This window comes from Panthera uncia, unplaced genomic scaffold (assembly GCF_023721935.1).
Source record: "Panthera uncia isolate 11264 unplaced genomic scaffold, Puncia_PCG_1.0 HiC_scaffold_950, whole genome shotgun sequence".
Taxonomy (NCBI): Eukaryota; Metazoa; Chordata; class Mammalia; order Carnivora; family Felidae; genus Panthera; species Panthera uncia.
In genome coordinates this window covers 1-17,257 of record NW_026060145.1, presented here as the reverse complement: position 1 = coordinate 17,257, position 17,257 = coordinate 1, and the positions used below count along the sequence as shown (strand labels likewise).

The 17,257-nt window shown below is 62.4% G+C and overlaps 1 protein-coding gene across 1 annotated transcript; it reads left to right on the top strand.

Annotated features, from left to right (window-relative positions):
* Positions 1 to 579: 579 nt before the first annotated feature.
* LOC125918530 (dipeptidyl peptidase 9) lies at positions 580 to 17,252 on the top strand (the record flags this gene model as incomplete). The annotated part of the gene is made up of 11 exons (XM_049624515.1): positions 580 to 731; positions 1,745 to 1,918; positions 2,001 to 2,169; positions 2,899 to 3,012; positions 6,220 to 6,348; positions 7,428 to 7,489; positions 8,894 to 8,994; positions 10,648 to 10,825; positions 11,024 to 11,186; positions 14,179 to 14,258; positions 17,064 to 17,252. Coding segments are annotated over exons 1-11 (1,470 nt in total), but the record flags the coding sequence as incomplete, so codon positions are not given.
* Positions 17,253 to 17,257: the final 5 nt, after the last annotated feature.

Genomic DNA, 17,257 nt, shown 5'->3' with positions numbered 1-17,257 from the left:
GAGTCCTCACCAGGCGGCTACCGTCCTCTTGCAGACAGGCTCAGATTAGATCAGTGGGGGGCATCTGGGGGCGTCTGTGGCTGTCCCCACCCGGGCGCTCCTGGTGTCGAGTGGGTGGGGGCCCAGCGGAGCCGAGGGGAGGGGTGCTGGTGGGGTGCACGGTCCCCGGCTCCCTTCCTACGTTTGCTCTTTCTCCGACCCTGGATTGGTCCTTGGCCTCCGCAGAAGCCTTTGACGGGAACAGACACCCGAGCCCCGAGCCTCGCCTGTTGAGAGCTGGGTTTCCCCGACCCCTTTTGTTCTCTTGCGTGCTAGTCCTTAGGTAACTTAGCACAAGACGTCTGTCCAAACCTCTCAGATGTGAAAGATCCCATTACTGTTGCTAATGGGCTCGAACCCCGGGGGGGGGGGGGGGGGGGGGGGTGTGGGGGGGGGGGGGCGGGGGGGGGGGGGGGGGGGGGGGGGGGGGGGGGGGGGGGGGGGGGGGGGAGGTCGGAGAGGAGCCAGCCGCGGGGAGCCAGGGGAGCCAGCGTCACCGCTGAGGCCAGCCCTTGCCCCAGGCCCTCTCCTCGCCCTGGGCAAGGTCACCCATTCTGGTTTTTCTCTCTTCTCCCCAAGGGATGCCTTATGGCAGCCGCGAGAACTCGCTCCTCTACTCCGAGATCCCCAGGAAGGTCCGGAAGGAGGCTCTGTTGCTCCTGTCCTGGAAGCAGATGCTGGATCACTTTCAGGTGAGCCCGTGCTGCGGGGCTCCGGCCGGCGCTGCCCTGGGCCCCCCTCCACCCCGCCACCCCCACCCAGGGCGAGGGAGACAGGTGCAGGCCCCCCTGCCCGCTGTGCTCCAGCCCCAGTGCGGGCCCTGATGAGCGCTCCTTACCAGAAGTTCCTTTTCCACGCCTCACAAAGACTTGGAACCAACCTGGTTCCTGCAGGGGAGACTTGGCTAGTACTTAACCGCATCCAAAGTCGGCTCACCTAGGGAGAAGAGGGCCGGCGAGGGACGGGGGTGCCTTTTGCCGTGGTTTGTGTTGATTTCTTTGTGGTCGTGGCAGCACGAGGTGCTGGGTGGAGGGACATCGTGCGTTTCTCCACAGCCGTGTGACCGCCCTCACTTCTGCCCCAGGCCCACCGGGCAGGGCGTGCGGGGGGCGGGGGCGGGGGGGCGGTCGTTGCACTCCGGGTTCTGCTTTTCAAAAACGCGTTTCTTGCCGGGAACATTGCCCCGTCGTGTTCAGAGTTCTCCTTGGGGCAGCCGCGCGCCCAGACCCCTCCGGGTTGGGTGTTTGGGTGGCCAGGTGGTCCTGAATTTGCCCCGCTCCCCCCCCCCGCCCCGTGCAGAAAGCAGAAGTGTGTGGTGGAGGGAGGGTTCACCCAAAGCTCTGGTTGGATGGGATGGTGCTCAGGGCAGGAGGGAGGGCGTCTGCGGCATTGGCGTTGGGGAGCAGGGGAGAGTACCTTGGGTAGCCGCCCGTGCCGGCGGCTAGGGGAGAGCCCCGTCTGCCTCAGAGAGGACCTCTGGGCAGATGTGGGCGCAGGCGAGCCCAGAGACGGGCCCAGAGGGGAGGAAGCCTCGGGTGAGCCCGGAGCCTGTCCACCAGCCCTGTTGCCGAGCCCGCCTGGGCACCTCATGGCCCCCGGGCTCGGGCCGCTCTGGCCTCCTGGTTGGGGAGCTGCGCCGGACAGCTGTGCTCAGCAGAAAGTTCTCTCTGGCTGCTGACGCGGGCCCGTCCGTGTGTGTCCCCAGGCCACTCCCCACCACGGAGTCTACTCTCGGGAGGAAGAGCTCCTTCGGGAACGGAAGCGCCTGGGGGTCTTTGGCATCACCTCCTACGACTTCCACAGCGAGAGCGGCCTCTTCCTCTTCCAGGCCAGCAACAGCCTCTTCCACTGTCGGGACGGGGGCAAGAACGGCTTCATGGTGAGCCCTGGTCACTGGCTGGGGGCAGGGCGGGTGGCCGGGCAACCTCCCGTCCCCCTGAGCCGGACCTCTGTGTCCCCAGGTGTCCCCCATGAAGCCCCTGGAAATCAAGACCCAGTGCACCGGGCCCCGCATGGACCCCAAGATCTGCCCTGCCGACCCCGCCTTCTTCTCCTTCATCAACAACAATGACCTGTGGGTGGCCAACATCGAGACGGGCGAGGAGCGGCGGCTGACCTTCTGCCATAGAGGTGAGGCCACGCAGGGGGCCGCGCTCCTGTCCCGGGTGGGTGCTCGCGTGGACGGCCGCTCCGGCCCCCAGCGCAGCTCCCAGAAAGGCCCCCGTTCCCACTCCCGTTACCCCCGACCACCGGGCGCCTTCTCGGGCCCTGCTGTCCCGGTTCCCCCGCCCGTGTGTCCTGCGTGGCTCTGCCCCGGCCTCACGGGGAGTCCAGCTGCCTGGTCCATAGTTTTCTCTGTGTGAGTCAGCCGGGGTGGCCTCTCCCCCCCCCAGGTCCTTGTTCCGCCCCCGCCCCCCCGACCCCCCCCCCCCCCCCCCAGTTCCCGTCCGTCTCCTCCGAGTCGGGCTCGGGTCTCACGTGCTCCCTGAGTTCTCCCTCACCCCCCTGCTCCCCAGAAGTGACCTCCTTCTCCTGCATGTCGTGTGGAGCTCTGCCCCAGTCAGGGGCTCCGGTCACACGGCCCTTCCTGCCCGCAGCCCCAGCGCTCTCTCCCTAAACCTGAAGCTTAGCCCAGGCGGCACGGACGCCGGCCGCGTCCGGAGACACCGTTAGCTGCGGTGGCTGCTTAAGGACGCTCCTGGCATTGCGCGGCAGGGGCCAGGGCTGCGGGTCAACCCCTCAAGCGCTCCGGACGCCCTCAGCCGTAGGATGTTTCAGCCTCGAGTGTGCGCGGTGCTTGGGGGCGGAGGCCGGCTGTGCGCCGGGTTCCTCACCGCGTGCGGCTCTCTCCCTGTCCAGGCTCACCCAGTGTCCTCGATGACCCCAGGTCTGCAGGCGTGGCCACCTTCGTCATCCAGGAAGAATTCGACCGCTTCACCGGCTACTGGTGGTGCCCTGCCGCCTCCGGGGAGGGTAGGCGCCCTCGCGTTTGCCAAAGCGCTTCCCGCGCGTCCCTTCTGGTAGCGGAGCCACGGTCTGCCTGCTTCTCTGCTCTCGGCTCTTTTCGCTTGAAACAAACCGCAGAGCCTTTTGTGTCGATAGTCGTGTCCCAAGCCGTTCAGGCCGCTCTGACAGGACCCCACAGGCCCGGGGGGCTGGGGAACAACAGACATCTTTTCCTCCGGGTTCTGGGGGCAAGCCGTCCAAGGCCGGGGCGCCAGCAGATACGGCGTCTGTTGAGAACCTGCCTCCTGGCTCACGACCACTGTCCTCTCCCCGCGTGCTCACAGGGCAGAAGGGCGGGGCGCTCGCTGGGCCTCTGTCGTGAGGGCTCGTCTCATTCCCGGGGCTCCCGCCCTCCTGACTTAATCCCCTCCCGGAGGCCCCACCTCCCCCTACCAGCGCCTCCGGGTAGGATTTGACATTTGAATTCGGGGGTACGAACTTTCTGTCGGTTGCAGTCAGGACACAGAGGACTCTGATGACTAACTGTCCCTGGGGTGACGATGGGCCACGGCGTGTTTAACCGGTTCCACACCTACCGACACTTCGGCTGTTGCCGGTGTTTGGTTTGGGTTTCGCTTTTTATTGTAAACGGTGCTATGGCGAACATTTTTTTTTAAATTTTTTTAATGTTTATTATTTTTGAGATAGAGACAGAGAGCAAGCAGGGAAGGGGCAGAGACACAGGGAGACACAGACTCTGAAATGGCTCCAGGCTCTGAGACGTCAGCACAGAGCCCGACACGGGGCTCGAACCCACGAACCGTGAGATCATGACCTGAGCCGAAGTCGGACGCTTAACCGACTGAGCCACCCAGGCGCCCCTGAACATTTTTATATACACCTTCTGATCTGGGAGTTTCTCAGTGGCTCTTAGCCAGGGACGATTCTGCTCCCAGGAGACCCCAGGTGACGTCTGGGGACATCTGTGGTTGTCACGACTGGGTGGCTACTGGTACCGAGCAGGCAGGAGCCACGGGTGCTGCTCTGCGCCCTACAGTGGCCAGGACGGCTCTCTCCCACAAGGAGTGATCCAGCCCCAAATGTCAGCAGGCCCGAGGATCCTGAATCCTGCCACACAGAAAATTCCAGCTATAAGAGAGCTGAGCAGAAGCTACACACGGCTTCGATCTTGATGGATTTCCTCTTTATGGAAGAAGCCAGATCAGTGGGTCCTTTTGTATCTCTGTGTCTTTGTCCCCGTGGTGCGGGGGTATCTTGTCCCCTCCAGTGTTCGGTCAAGCAAGATCCATCTTCTCTGGGTGGGGGACTTGTTTCTGGAACGTGCCAGTAGCATCAGACCCTCTTGTGCTGCTAATTGATTTCTCCGTGGCCTTCGTACCCCTGTGAGCTTCAGCGGTGCTCACGTCCCGGCCCCGGGCTCCGGCCGTCTGCCGTCAGAGCCCCGTCTCCTGTTCGCCCTTGCCTCTAGTTCAACTCACCTTGTCCTTAAATTAACTTGAAAGAAGACTTTATGGTCCTGCCATCAACAGAAGCAAGACACTAAATCCTGTGATACAAAGAAGCCGGCACGATATGTTTAAGTTGGCTCCCAGGAACAGGAGGGGTCGCCCCATCAGAGGGGCACCTGAGGCCGCCTGGTGCTGCCCGAGACTCAGGCCGGGTCGCAGGTTACAGGGGACAGCGCCGTGACCTCTCCTTCCACCTGGGCCGGGCTCCTCAGCGCGCTGAGGAGTAGCCCCGGGGCCCGTGCCTCTGGAGCTAGGGTCCGGGGTCAGCTCTTTCAGCCTGTGGCTGTCTGCAGGCCTGAAGCGTCCCGGTCGGTAAGATGGGGTCCTTGGCCACGAACCAGATCTCTCCCCCTCGGCACTCTGGACTTCGGGGCTGGCTCATCCTCTGTGCTGGGGGCCGTCCTGAGCACTGTGAGGTGTTGAACAGCATCCCTGACCTGAGGTGTTCCTCGGGCTCTGACCAGCTCAGGTGACCGACCCCTGGGCACACAGAACGGCCCTTGGTTGGGGTCCGCTGGTCTAGATGATCTCAGAGGTCCTTTCTCTGGCGTGCTGGTGCCGGCTCAGAAACCCCTTCGAGGAAGACCCCCCCCCCCAACTCCATGGCCGTCAGCCATCTGGGGTAGCCCCCTCCCAGACCCCACACCCGGGGTCACCTCCTGTGCTGTCTCGCGCGAAGGGATGGCGCTCTTCCTCGGCCACAGCGACCCGAGAGTATTCTTCCTGGCTGTCGGGGTCTGGGGCTCAGGAGTCCTTCGTGCGGGGCAGGTGGACGCAGAAGTCTGAGGCAGGGGTTCGGGCTGCGGTGCGGCCAGTCCCACCCCGTATGGCCTCAGGCCAGCGGCTCACCCCTCCTGTGCCCCCTCCCCCCCTGCAGACCGGGTGGGGCTGGGCCGCTGGTTCTGGAGGCACCGTAGGACGCTGCAGATGGGGACCCTTTTCGGCAGCCTCAGGAGGAAGCAGCAGCCGTGGGCTCCCTCCCGTGAGGTCAGCACTGCCCGTGCCGCGTTCCTTTCCAAGCGGCCACCGCTCGGGGATTCACGCACTTCTCACGATGCTTATCCCGAGCCTTCTTGAGCCGAGCCCCGCGTGTTACTCCGCTGGGGCCGCCAGAAGCAAGCCCCCCAGACACGGCGGCTCAACAATAAGCATTTACCGTCCTGGTCCCGGAGGCGGGAGGTCGGCCATCAGGCGTCCCCGGGGCTGCTTCCTCCTGGGGCCGCTCTCCTCGGTGTGCAGACGGCCGTCTTCTCCCCGTGTCCTCACGTGGTTGTCCCTCTGCGTGTCTGTGCCCTCATGTCTTGTTAATGAGGACACCAGTCAGATTGGATCGGGCCACTCTGATGACCTCCTCTCAAACTCATCATCTCTCTAACACCCTGTCCCCAAATAACAGCCCCATTCTGAGGTGCTGGGGCTCCCCACACGGGATTTCAGTTCGGCCCCATAACACCACATAGGGCCACCTCTCATGCCATCTCCTAGGAACGGCTCAGTTCTTCCCATGGCGCAGGTGAGAACACTGAGGCCCTGGCATGAGATGTAACGGTTACAGTAAACAGCAGGGCCAGGCTTCTAGCCCGGGGGGCTCAGGCTCTTATCCGGGCCCTGCCGTGGTAGAGCTGGGTCCCCTTTCTGTGCGGCAGAAGGTGGGGTGACAGCAGGGACGTCTGGCGCCCCCAGCAGCTCCCCCTGCCCCTTCCAGGTCCAGAAGGCTGCAAGACGCTGCGGATCCTGTATGAGGAAGTTGACGAGTCTGAGGTGGAAATTATTCACGTGCCCTCTCCCGCGCTAGAAGAAAGGAAGACGGACTCCTACCGATACCCCAGGACGGGTGAGGGCACTGGGCAGTGGCCCGGGCTGCCCAGCAGGGCAGGCGTGCACCAACCAGGACCCAGAGAGGCAGGCCGGGCTCGACAACGGCAGCGGGGCCGGTGCCACTATCGGTGACCTCGGGGCCCGGGGAGACGGTGCGAGAGGGGGGGCCCGGGGGTGCGGCCCCATCCGAGGGCGCGTCAGATCCTTGGCACCCCGTGAGAATGCAGGCTCGAGTTTGCCCTGTTTCTCGAGGAGGCCAGAAATCCAGATGGCTCCAAGAAACCGCCTGCTTCTTACACGCTCCTCGAATTATTTAAAAATGCTTGGCGAGCTAATTGAAAATACGCTGCAGCCGGGTTCGGCCTGTTTTTGGTCCCCTGGGAGGCGTGTGGGAAGCGCCTACTATGTGCTCCACCCGACAGGGCCTTGCAGGGATACTTCCAGTCCCTGGTGCAACTGGGAAAGGTCGGCCCTCCTCCTGCCCCGCTGCACGGGTGGGAAGCTGAGCCTCGGAGGGGCTGCCCGTCCCGGGGCGAGCACCGGGCAGGCCACGGTGGGGACTGATCGTAGGTGGGGCTGGAGCCTGACCCGCACCTGTCTGTGGCGAGTGCCATTTGGCCATCCCAGCCAGTAAGCCACGTGCCTCCCGACAGCTCGGGGCCCAGCTGAGGCACGGGGGACACGTGTCACCTGTCCGCATCGTTGACGGTCTTACTGTGGACGTGCCCTGTCTTTGCGACCAACTCTCAGGCTCTCCAAAGGCGGGGAGGCATGTTCTTTACGTTTGTCCCCCCACGACCCGTCTTCCCACCCAGCACGGGGTCTGGCCTGCGTTCTTAAATGGTAAAGACGGTTGTCACGGAACGAGGTCCAGGGCCAGAGTCAGAAAGGCCTGCCCGAGGGACTTTGTGCCCGGACCAGAGTGTTGACGTGCCCACGGAGAGACCTTTGGATACCTGGTCCCTTCCTGCCCCTCCCTCCCACGCTGGCTTTGTCACCTCCCTAGGGCATCACCCCACAACCTCCACCCCAGTCACCTGCTCTCAGCCCTCACGGGCGACACCTGCCGGCCTCACCTCCCTTTCATTTCTGCAGGCAGCAAGAATCCCAAGATCGCCCTGAAGCTGGCCGAGTTTCAGACCGATAGTCAGGGCAAGGTGAGCGTGGCCAGGGTGCCCGGGGGGGGAGCTGGGTGAGGAGGGGTGGGGCCGGGGTAGGTGGTGGAGATGGGGGGACAGTTGGGCGACATCAGCAGGCCGCTTGCCCCCTTTCCAGGGGCACGCGAACCCGAAAAGGCACTGCCTCCGTAGCGCCCCGTCACCCCGCCTCGGTCTCGAAAATGAGTGGTGGCCCGGCCTCATCTGCCTCTGGGTGGTCCCGGGGTGTGAGGAGGCGATGCTGAGGAGCGGCCCTTGAGCAGAAGGTCCCACAAGAGCTTCCAGAACAGTCTCCAGAGCAGAAAGCTCCGTTGGGTAGTCGTCCAGGGGACTAGAGCTCCGCCCCGGCCACTCCCCGTCCCTGGCATTTGGGCAGGTCCTCACCTATAACTTCGCCGGGATGGTCAGTGCTCCAGACGCTTTTCTCTGTCACCCCGGGTCAGTATCGACAACAAGCGTCCTTATCACCCCGGGAGCACTCGCTCAGGACCCCACAGCCGGGAGGGCAGGAGAGGCTATAACCGAGAAGGGCTGAGGGGATGCCAGGTCAGACGGAAACCACCTCCCCCCCCCCGCCCCCCAGGTCAGAGGTCAGAGTACTCAGGCTGAGGAAGCTCTGGGACGTTTGTGCCGGAATGACTTTTTGTGTGAGGTTTCCCAAAAGGCGGAAGATAAAATGTGCTTATTTTCACGATCGGGGGTTAGGTTTTGGTTTCGGAATGATCAGACCCTGACCAAAACCTCCTTTCTACACTCCGTACCAGAACGTTCTGGCAGATCTTACACAGACCTGACGTTAGGTGGCTTCACTGAGCCCCTGCCAGCAACGTGGTTCTCGGCCCATCCTCCGGAACCGCCGAGCGCCGGCCCCGTTAGCCTCCGGGAAGCCGCGGCAGCTGGACGTTGTGTCGCCCAAGGCTGCCTGGCTCTGTGGTGACAGCCCAGGCCAGAGCCCTCGCTTTCCTGCCAACAGGCTGTCCTGACAGAGCCCCACATGCCGGGGGCTCGGACCACAGAAGCATGTTGCCTCCTGGCTCTGGAGCCTAAACGTCTGATAGCAAGGTGTGGGCAGTCCGGCTCCTTCTGCGGCCGTGAGGGGGTCTGTTCCCGGCCCCGCTCCTCGCCTCGTCCTGCCTTTTGTCACAAGGTGTCCTCTGCCTGGCGGCTGAGTCCTCACATCCCCCTTACGAAAGGGGGCTACCCTATTCCAGCACCACCTTAACTAATGACACTGTAGCCGCCCCGCTTCCGAATAAGGCCCTTTCTGAGGCACCGGGAGCCAGGACCCCAAGATAGGGATTTGGGGGACACGGTATCCCCCCACCCCACCCCCAGCAGCGGCCATCTCCTCCCAGGCACCATGTGGTCGGGCCCAAGTGTGACCTGAGTCTGCTCTCCCCTTAGATCGTGGCGACCCAAGAGAAGGAGCTGGCACAACCCTTCAGCACGCTCTTCCCCAGGGTGGAGTACATCGCCAGGGCCGGGTGGACCCGGGACGGCAAATAGTGAGTGTTGCCTCGTCACTCACCTCGTGACCCTGCGGCCACATCAAGGGCAGGTCTCTGGAGCCAGGCCCCGGGCCACCGCACGCAGGCCAGGCAGCCCGATGTCAGTTTCCGTATGGCCCGCGAGCCAAGAGCGGCCTTCGTGCTTTCTAAACAGTTAGAAGTCAGAAAATCCAAAGAAGAATACCTCCTCACACACGGAAATGATATGAAATCCACATTTCAGCGTCCGGGAATAAAGTTTTATGGTCACGGGGCCACACTTGCGGGTGTACAGATCGTCCGCAGCTGCTTTCACGCCACGTTGGCGGGGTTGACGGGCTGCTTTCGAAAGGAACTGTGTGGCGCACGAGGCTGGAATATTTACTTGCTGGCCCCTGTATCACAGAGGCAGCCTGGACCGAGGTGCCGGGCCTTTGGCGGGCGGCAGGCTCTGGCTGGAATCTCCTGTCCCTGTGGCATCGCTCTTTGGTTTTAGTTGTTCGCGTTCCGTGTTGAGACTCAGCTTCTCTACTCACGGCACCGACATCTCCGTTTAGAACACATTGTCCGTTTACAGTCGGGGAAGGTAGAGGGGCACCTGGATGGCTCAGGAGGTTAAGCATCATGGGTTCAAGCCCCGTGTCGGGCTCTGTGCTGACAGCTCGGAGCCTGGAGCCTGCTTGGGATTCTGTGTCTCCCTGTCTCTGCCCCTCCTCCCCTGCTTGTCTCTGTCTCTCTCTCTCTCTGTCAAAAATAAACATTAAAAAAAGTTTTTTAAATAAAATTAAAATAAAATAAAAAACAAAAACATAAGGCACCTAGGTGGCTTAGTCCGTTAAGCACCCGACTTCGGCTCAGGTCATGATCTCGCGGCTTGTGGGTTCGAGCCCCGTGTCGCGCTCTGTCGTGCTCTGTCGCGCTCTGTGCCGACAGCTCCGACCCTGGAGCCTGGAGCCTGGAGCCTGCTTCGGATTCTGGGTCTCCTCTCTCTGCCCCTCCCCCACTTGTGCTCTGTCTCAAAAATAAATCAGCGTTAAAAAAGAAAAGGTACAGAGAACTTTTTTCCCCCCAGTTTTGAGAAGTTTTATTTCAAAACAGTTGTCTTGAGGACAGAACATAATGATAGAGTAGCTCCCAAATGTGATTTTTAAGTGATACCGACACCAACGCGGGGCTCGAATTCACGGCCCCTCCACCGACTGAGCCAGCCAGGTGTCCCCACCTCCAACGGGATTTTGTCTTTTTTAAGTTGCCGTTTGCCTGCCTCTATCCCAAGTCCTTAAGGACTCAGGTTGTTTGACAGGATGAACGATTTTTTAACACACACACACACACACTAAAGTACAATGTCCATTCAGAGCAAAACAGGAAATAAAGGGTAGTGAATGAGACGTCTTCGAAACGCTGCTCTGAGTCCTAATGACACGCGATGTTTCCAGAATGGTTGAGTTAGAGTCCTGTCGCCGCCCCCCCCCCCCCCCCATCTTCTCCGGAGGGCCTGTGCTGACGAGAAGCCTTTGTGTGCTACGGGGTTACTCGGTCGAGTGTAGGCCAGGCCGCCAGAGGAAGGGTGGTTGTGACGCCACGCGTTCGGAAAGGGAGGCGTCTGTCACCCGGCTTCCCCCGCTGGGCCCTGAGGCCTCCGGCCGCTCTCTCTTGTCGCCCCCTCAGTGCCTGGGCTATGTTCCTGGACCGGCCCCAGCAGCGGCTCCAGCTTGTCCTCCTCCCCCCGGCCCTGTTCATCCCCGCCACCGAGGATGAGCAGGAGCGGGTGGCCTTGGCCAGAGCGGTGCCCAGGAACGTCCAGCCGCACGTGGTGTACGAGGAGGTCACCGACGTGTGGATCAACGTAAGCGTGGGGAGACGCCGGGTGTTGCGCCCCGCCCGGGCCCCCAGATCCCCGGCTGGGCGGGGCGGGGGCGGGGGCGGGGCGGGGCGGGGCGGGGGCGGGGCAGCAGGCCGAGTTCGCCTTCCACGGACCGACGGACGCCTGGCCACGCGGCGGCGGCCCGCCTCCTGACGCACGGTCCGCCTTCTGCCCGGACAGGTTCACGACATCTTCTACCCGTTCCCCCAGTCCGAGGGAGAGGGCGAGCTCTGCTTCCTCCGTGCCAACGAGTGCAAGACCGGCTTCTGCCACTTGTACAAGGTCACCGCCATCCTAAAGCCCGGAGGCTACGACTGGAGTGAGCCCTTCTGCCCCGGGGAAGGTGAGCAAGGCCCGACTGACCCCGCCCCGTGAGCGTGAGCGGTCCGCGAAGGGGCGGGGCTGGGAGGAGTCAGAAAGCCAGCCTCTCTGGAACGTCTTTCGCGGTCTGGCAGGGGCGGTCTGGCAGGGGTTCTCGGTCGGTAGCGTGTATCCAGCGCCGACCACGTGCCAGGCCCTTCTCACACCAGGGGCGGGCACACCACGGCCACAGATCAAATCCGGCCCACTGCCCGTTTTTGCAAATAAAGTTTTATTGGCACACGGCCGCGCTCATTCATTTACAGGCTGTCTGTGGCTGATCTCATGCCGCGATGACAGAGTTGAGGAGGGTGGCGGCAGTGTGACCTATGTCTTGCATCGCTGAAAACGTGCTGTTTGGCCCCTTATGGGAAAAGCGGCCGACCCCTGCTCTAGGTGCCAGGGGTATGAATCTAAAGAGAGAAAGGAAAATCCCTGCTCTTGTGGAACTCTCTAGTGGAGGAGGGTGGGCAGCCATCCAAAAACAATTGAAGACCATACCTCGGGGTGAGTGTGGGAGCACGTGCAGCGGGACAGGAGGTTAGAGAGTGAGGGGCCTTCTTTCTAGCGGGTGGGGGGGGGGGGCGGCGTCAGAGGGACGCCTCTGCCGACGGGTCATGCTCAGAGACCCGGAACAGGTGGCCGAGGCAGCCACGCAGGTCATTCCAGGTGGAGGGCACAGCCTGTGCAGAGGTCCTGGGGCAGTAGCCGCCTGGCCTGGTGGACACACAGCAAAGAGGCCCGTGTGGCTGGAGAAGAGTGAGCTGGGGGAGGGAGGGAGGGAGGAGAAGAGGGAGGAGAGGGGCCAGGGCACGTTGTACCGGGCCTTGGGGGCCTCAGGGAGGACTTGGGCTTTTACCACTGATCTCACATCAGTTTAAGCGGTTCCTGGGGTTGCTGTGTGGAGTGTAGCCAGGGTGGGTCAGGGCAGCAGGCTGGGCCAACCCAGGCAGATTCGATTCTGGATGCACTTTGACCTCTGAGTCAGCAGTCTGCCGGTGGATTGGACGTAGGGTCTGAGAGAGAAACCGGAAGGTTTTTGGAGTGTCGGCGTGAGACAGAAAGAGTGTGGGAGGGACAGATTTAGGAGAGAAACGTCCAGTTGAGGTTTGGATGTGTTCACGTTGGAGTGCCCGGGAGTGGACATGCTGTGTGGGCAGGTCTGTGTGCCTGGAGTCCCAGCGAGCAGAAGGATACCCGCAGCGGGCATGCGGGGGTCCTCACGCAGATGGCGTCTCGGCCTCGGGACGGGGTGGGGAAGCAGCGTGGGCTGAGAGCCAGCCAGGGCCCCTCCGACACCCCACCCCCGGCCACTGCGGACGCTGGGCTGGGTGGTCCTCAGTGGGGACGTCGTAGGCTCTGTTGGGGGCTGAGCGGCATCCCTGACCCCCCCCCCCGCCCACTCAGTGCCAGGAGCCCCCCTCGTGACAGCCCCAGATGTCCCCGACATCGCCCAGTGTCCCCCAGTGTAGAGTCAGCTCCCGCACAGGGAATGGAGGCCTGAGAGCGTGTGGCCCGAGCGTCAGGAACAGGCGAAGCCTCGAACTGATGGGACTCGAGTAAGACGGCAACAGAGGAGTGACTGCCGTCTCGGGGACCTGTCACTGCTGTCACTCGGGGTGCAACACAGCACGGGCTGGCTAGGCCATCCCGAAGGCGGGCTTCCTGTGGCTCACTGCTCTTGAGCTTTCCCGTCCTGTGTCCCTCTGACTTGGCCGCCACCACCTGACGTGAGCTCGGGAGTCTTCGCTTGGAACAGCCTCATTCCTGCCTGTGGTGGTCGCTGGGTGGAGGTCGTGACAGGTGCCCCTCAGGGACCTCCTGCCTTTGCAGTGGGCACGCCAGCTCTCCCTCCCACCCCGTGCGGCCCGCCTGGTCCACGTGGCTCGTGCCTGCTAGGCGGCCGTTGGGTAGCCGAGAAGGCGAGACCTCGGTCACTTTGGACCAGAAGGCATGAGTTCTTGAAAGTTGCCATCGGGGCGCCTGGGGAAGAGGAGGGAAGGTCAGGAGCCTGGGGCGCCAGCCAGAAGTGGGACGCCGGCTGGGGCAGTGTGTCCAGGCCGCGCGAGGGGCCCTTCGCGGCAGAGGGTCCCGCGAGAGAGGGCCGAGCACGGGTGGTGGGCAGCCCCTCCACTGAGAAGTGTGGCCTTGAACCCGGAAGGCTGAGAGGACGTGGCAGCCGGGAGGGCGGCGCATGGCCCGCCGTCAGCGGGTGCGCCGGGTCCTTCCCCAAGGGGTGGGGCTCCAACGGCGGCCACGAGAGGTTCCACTCCCGGGCCTGCACCCGCTCCCTGCAGGCCCGACGCCGGACGGGCTCCGGTAAGGATCTGAAGGAGCGAAAAGTCAGCCGTGTCCAGCCTCCGCGAGCGGGGACCGCGGGAGGAGCGTCCCTCCCTCCCAGATCCAGCTGTGACCAATCTCTGGGCCCAGATCTCTGCAGCAGGAGTCGATGTCTGCCGGGCCTCTGTCAGGCGGGCACGGCATGAAACCGCGTCACTCGTAAACCGTCTTAATAAATTTGTAATGCGTGCCTACTAGCATCCGTAGTTATTTGCCTGATGGAAATTCAAAAGTGAGATCTACCGAAACAACAAAAACCCCAAAGGTCTGTCATAGGATCTCAGCTGAGCCTTTGCTCAGCCCAAGCGTTCTAATCAAGACCTCGTTCTCCAAAACCTAACACATTGTGAGAGGTCACCGGCCGAGAGTCCGGAAGTTGCTGGTTTGGCCCGTGCCGGGTTCTAAAATCGGTGCTTCCGGTAAAAACGCAGAGGTCTGGTTTCCCCCCGGGAGGTGCCAGCACCCTGCACTGGCCCCGCACCTTACCGTGTCCCAGGCTCGGCTGGCTCGGCCTCGCCTCCCTCCTCCCTCCTGGCCCCGGCCGCCTGGGCTCCGGTGGAGTTTGGCCTCAGTGCCTTTGCGTCCCCTTCACGGCTTCCTGGGCCCCTTTCACCTCTTCCTCTCCTTACTTGCAGATGAATTTAAGTGCCCCATCAAGGAGGAGATCGCGCTGACTAGCGGCGAGTGGGAGGTTTTGGCAAGGCACGGCTCCAAGGTACCAGAATCTCTTTGCAACCCTCCCCGCCCGCCCTGCACGCACGCTTGTACACACATACGTGCACAGACACACGCGTGCGCACGCTTCAGCTGCCCTGCCCACCCCGTGTGCCTGTGGCTTCTCTCTTCCCTCCTGGCTGCGTCCTCCTCCTGCTCTGCTCCGCCCGGCTCCGTCCACGGCTCCGTCCACGGCTCCGTCCACGGCTCCGTCCACGGCTCCCGCGGGCCCAGGGCCGCGGGGCTCCGCTTCCGGCCAGCCGGACAGCCCCGGTCCGGGAATCGGGGGCTGCTCTGTGCACCTGTGGCACCCCGTTAGCCTTCCCCGCTCCGTGAGACCACCTCTCCCTGGGAGAGCAGCTTATGGGACACTTGTCCTGCAGCTTCTGGCCATCGTAAGGACGTGGCAGGACTTGCCTCTGACCAAATCTTCACCTGGGTCCAGTTCTACAAAATTCCAAATATTATGGAGAAACCTCTCTTTTTTTTTTTTTTTTTTTAGTGTTTGTTTTACTGTTTTATTTTATTTTTGGGACAGAGAGAGAGAGAGAGAGAGAGAGAGAGCGCGCGCGCGTGAGCACACAGAGGTGGGGGAGGGGCAGAGAGACAGGGAGACGCAGAATCCGAAGCAGGCTCCAGGCTCCGAGCCGTCAGCACAGAGCCCGACGCGGGGCTCGAACTCATGAACCGTGAAATCGTGACCCGAGCCGAAGTCGGATGCTCAACCGACTGAGCCACCCGGGCCTTTCAGTGGAGAGAGCTCTTAATTAGACTTCCTGCGTCCCTTCTCCACACCAGCATAAGTGCCTCCCGGACCAAAAGCAGACGTGAGAGATGTTAGCCCACGTGCGTGCCTCACAGGGCTGTCCGTGCAGCCGCGGTGGTTAGTGGGCACTTGAGTGAGCAAGCGAGGAGTGACGTGGATAGGTCCAGGTCCCTTAGACACGGGCGTTGATTAGAGCATGCCCTCCCCCGACCGCGGACCCCTCCACTGACTTGGAGGGACGTCCCTGTGGGTTGTTGGAAGGAAGCCAGTGGGGACGCCACGTGGTACGTGCGGTCCTGATTCTGTCAGATTTCACACCCCGCTCTGATTTGCGAGGCGAGGTCGGGAGGCCGGGTGCCAGAAGGTTAAAGGCTGCCTCGTTTGCTCTGCTACGGTCGATGCGCGCGAAGAGGTGCCTCCTGCCTCTCAGCAGCCGGGAGCTAACGCTCAGTTCGTCGTCTGTGAAATGGGACCATCAGAGGGCTCTGATCTGCTCGCGTTTACAGCAGAGTCTCTGCCCCCAGCGGGGCGTCCCGAGCACCGTGGGGCATCAGCAGCCTCCCCAGCCCCAGCCGCCCCAGGTGTGACAACCACAGAGGTCCCCGGACATCGCCGGATGGCCCCCGAGGGGACTTGAACCGGAAGCCCCCGGCACAGCGTCTGGCGGACCCACCAGCCAGGATTCTCCCCCTTTCCTCTGCCGCTGGGGGCGTTATGGTGTTTGCTCGCCTGGGTTTTTACCCAGAAATTAAAAAAAAGGGAAAAAAAAAAAAAAGCCGTGGCAGCACCTGATGTTATTTTTAACTGAAGTATGGTCGACAACGCAGCAGCATTTAAGACTTACAAAGGGAAGGGAGGGCCTCTCGCGTCCCCTGCGGAGGGTCTGTGCCGCCCGTGCTGTTTGCGCACCTGGGAGGGTCCCGAGCGCCCCCTTCGTGTGCCTCGTCTCACGTGGCCCTTGTGACAAAACCGGCGAATGACTGCAGGTGCCTGGGGGTTTTCCAACGACACCCTCTGTTTCTAGAAAACGTGCGTTTATCTCGAAACGATGGCGACAGTGGATACGTCGTGTTTGTTGTGCGGACTGAACCGTTCTGAGTGACCCTGCGTTTGCGAATCCCCTCACTTGCCTCACCCCAGACTCCCCGTAACCTCTTCCCCCGGGAGGCGACCGACCACGGTGGAAACCCCGGCAGCTCTTTTCTGTTTGCACACGGCTCCGCAGGACATCGTTTTAGGGGCTACGCAGGGTGTTTTTTGTTGTTTTTTGTTTGTTTTAGAAAATACGGTTTTACGTGGCCACGGAGCACTGTGCCGTAATTTTGAAAGCGATCTGTACTCGGGGATGTTCGAGTCGTTGTCTTTTTTTAGTATTAAGAACACAGCAGAGCCCTCTGGAACAGTTCCCGGGAACCTACTTGCTGCATCAGAGGACACACTTTTTTAAGGGTTTTGCCTCCGTGTTACCAGGTCGCGGGGTTGTTCCCTGCTTTCCCCGGAGGCCTCACCATGTCAACGTCACACTGGAGTCTGATGGGGGTTCACCCAGGAAGCAGGCCGGGGGGGGGGCCCACTTCTTAACCCTGAGCACCTGGGTCCAAAGGGCGGGCTGACCCCTTGGGGGACCAGGCTTGGGGACTGGGGGGCCCTCAGGCAAGGCCAGCCCCTCCCTCAGCCCCTGTCCCAGGCCCTGTGCCCTCTGCTTCTGCGTCTCGGTCTGGGGTTGGCATTCCGACTTCAAGTCCTCCCAGAGGACACCCGGCGAGCTTAGCGAGGTCGCTGTCCGCTCCTGCCCCACCAGGTCCGAGAGGCGCTTCTCTCCTAGAAAGTTCTTCTCCAGCTGGTGGGCTAAAGAAACTGGGGAGAGGGCGAGTCTCCCATCCCCGGAACTCTCGGCCCTCCCTGTGGGGGCAGGGAGAAGAGCCTGGGTCTCTCCGCCGGGCATCGGCCCCCTCCCCCAGCCACCGCGGGAGCAAAGGCCTGGGGAAGTTCGGGGTCCGGCCTGGGGCTGCTTCACGAGGAGCCCCTGTGTCCCCACAGATCTGGGTCAACGAGGAGACCAAGCTGGTGTACTTCCAAGGTACGAAGGACACGCCCCTGGAGCACCACCTCTACGTGGTCAGCTATGAGTCGGCGGGCGAGATCGTGCGCCTCACCACACCCGGCTTCTCCCACAGCTGCTCCGTGAGCCAGGTGGGCACTCCCCCGACGCGCCTGAGGGCACCATTCTTGCC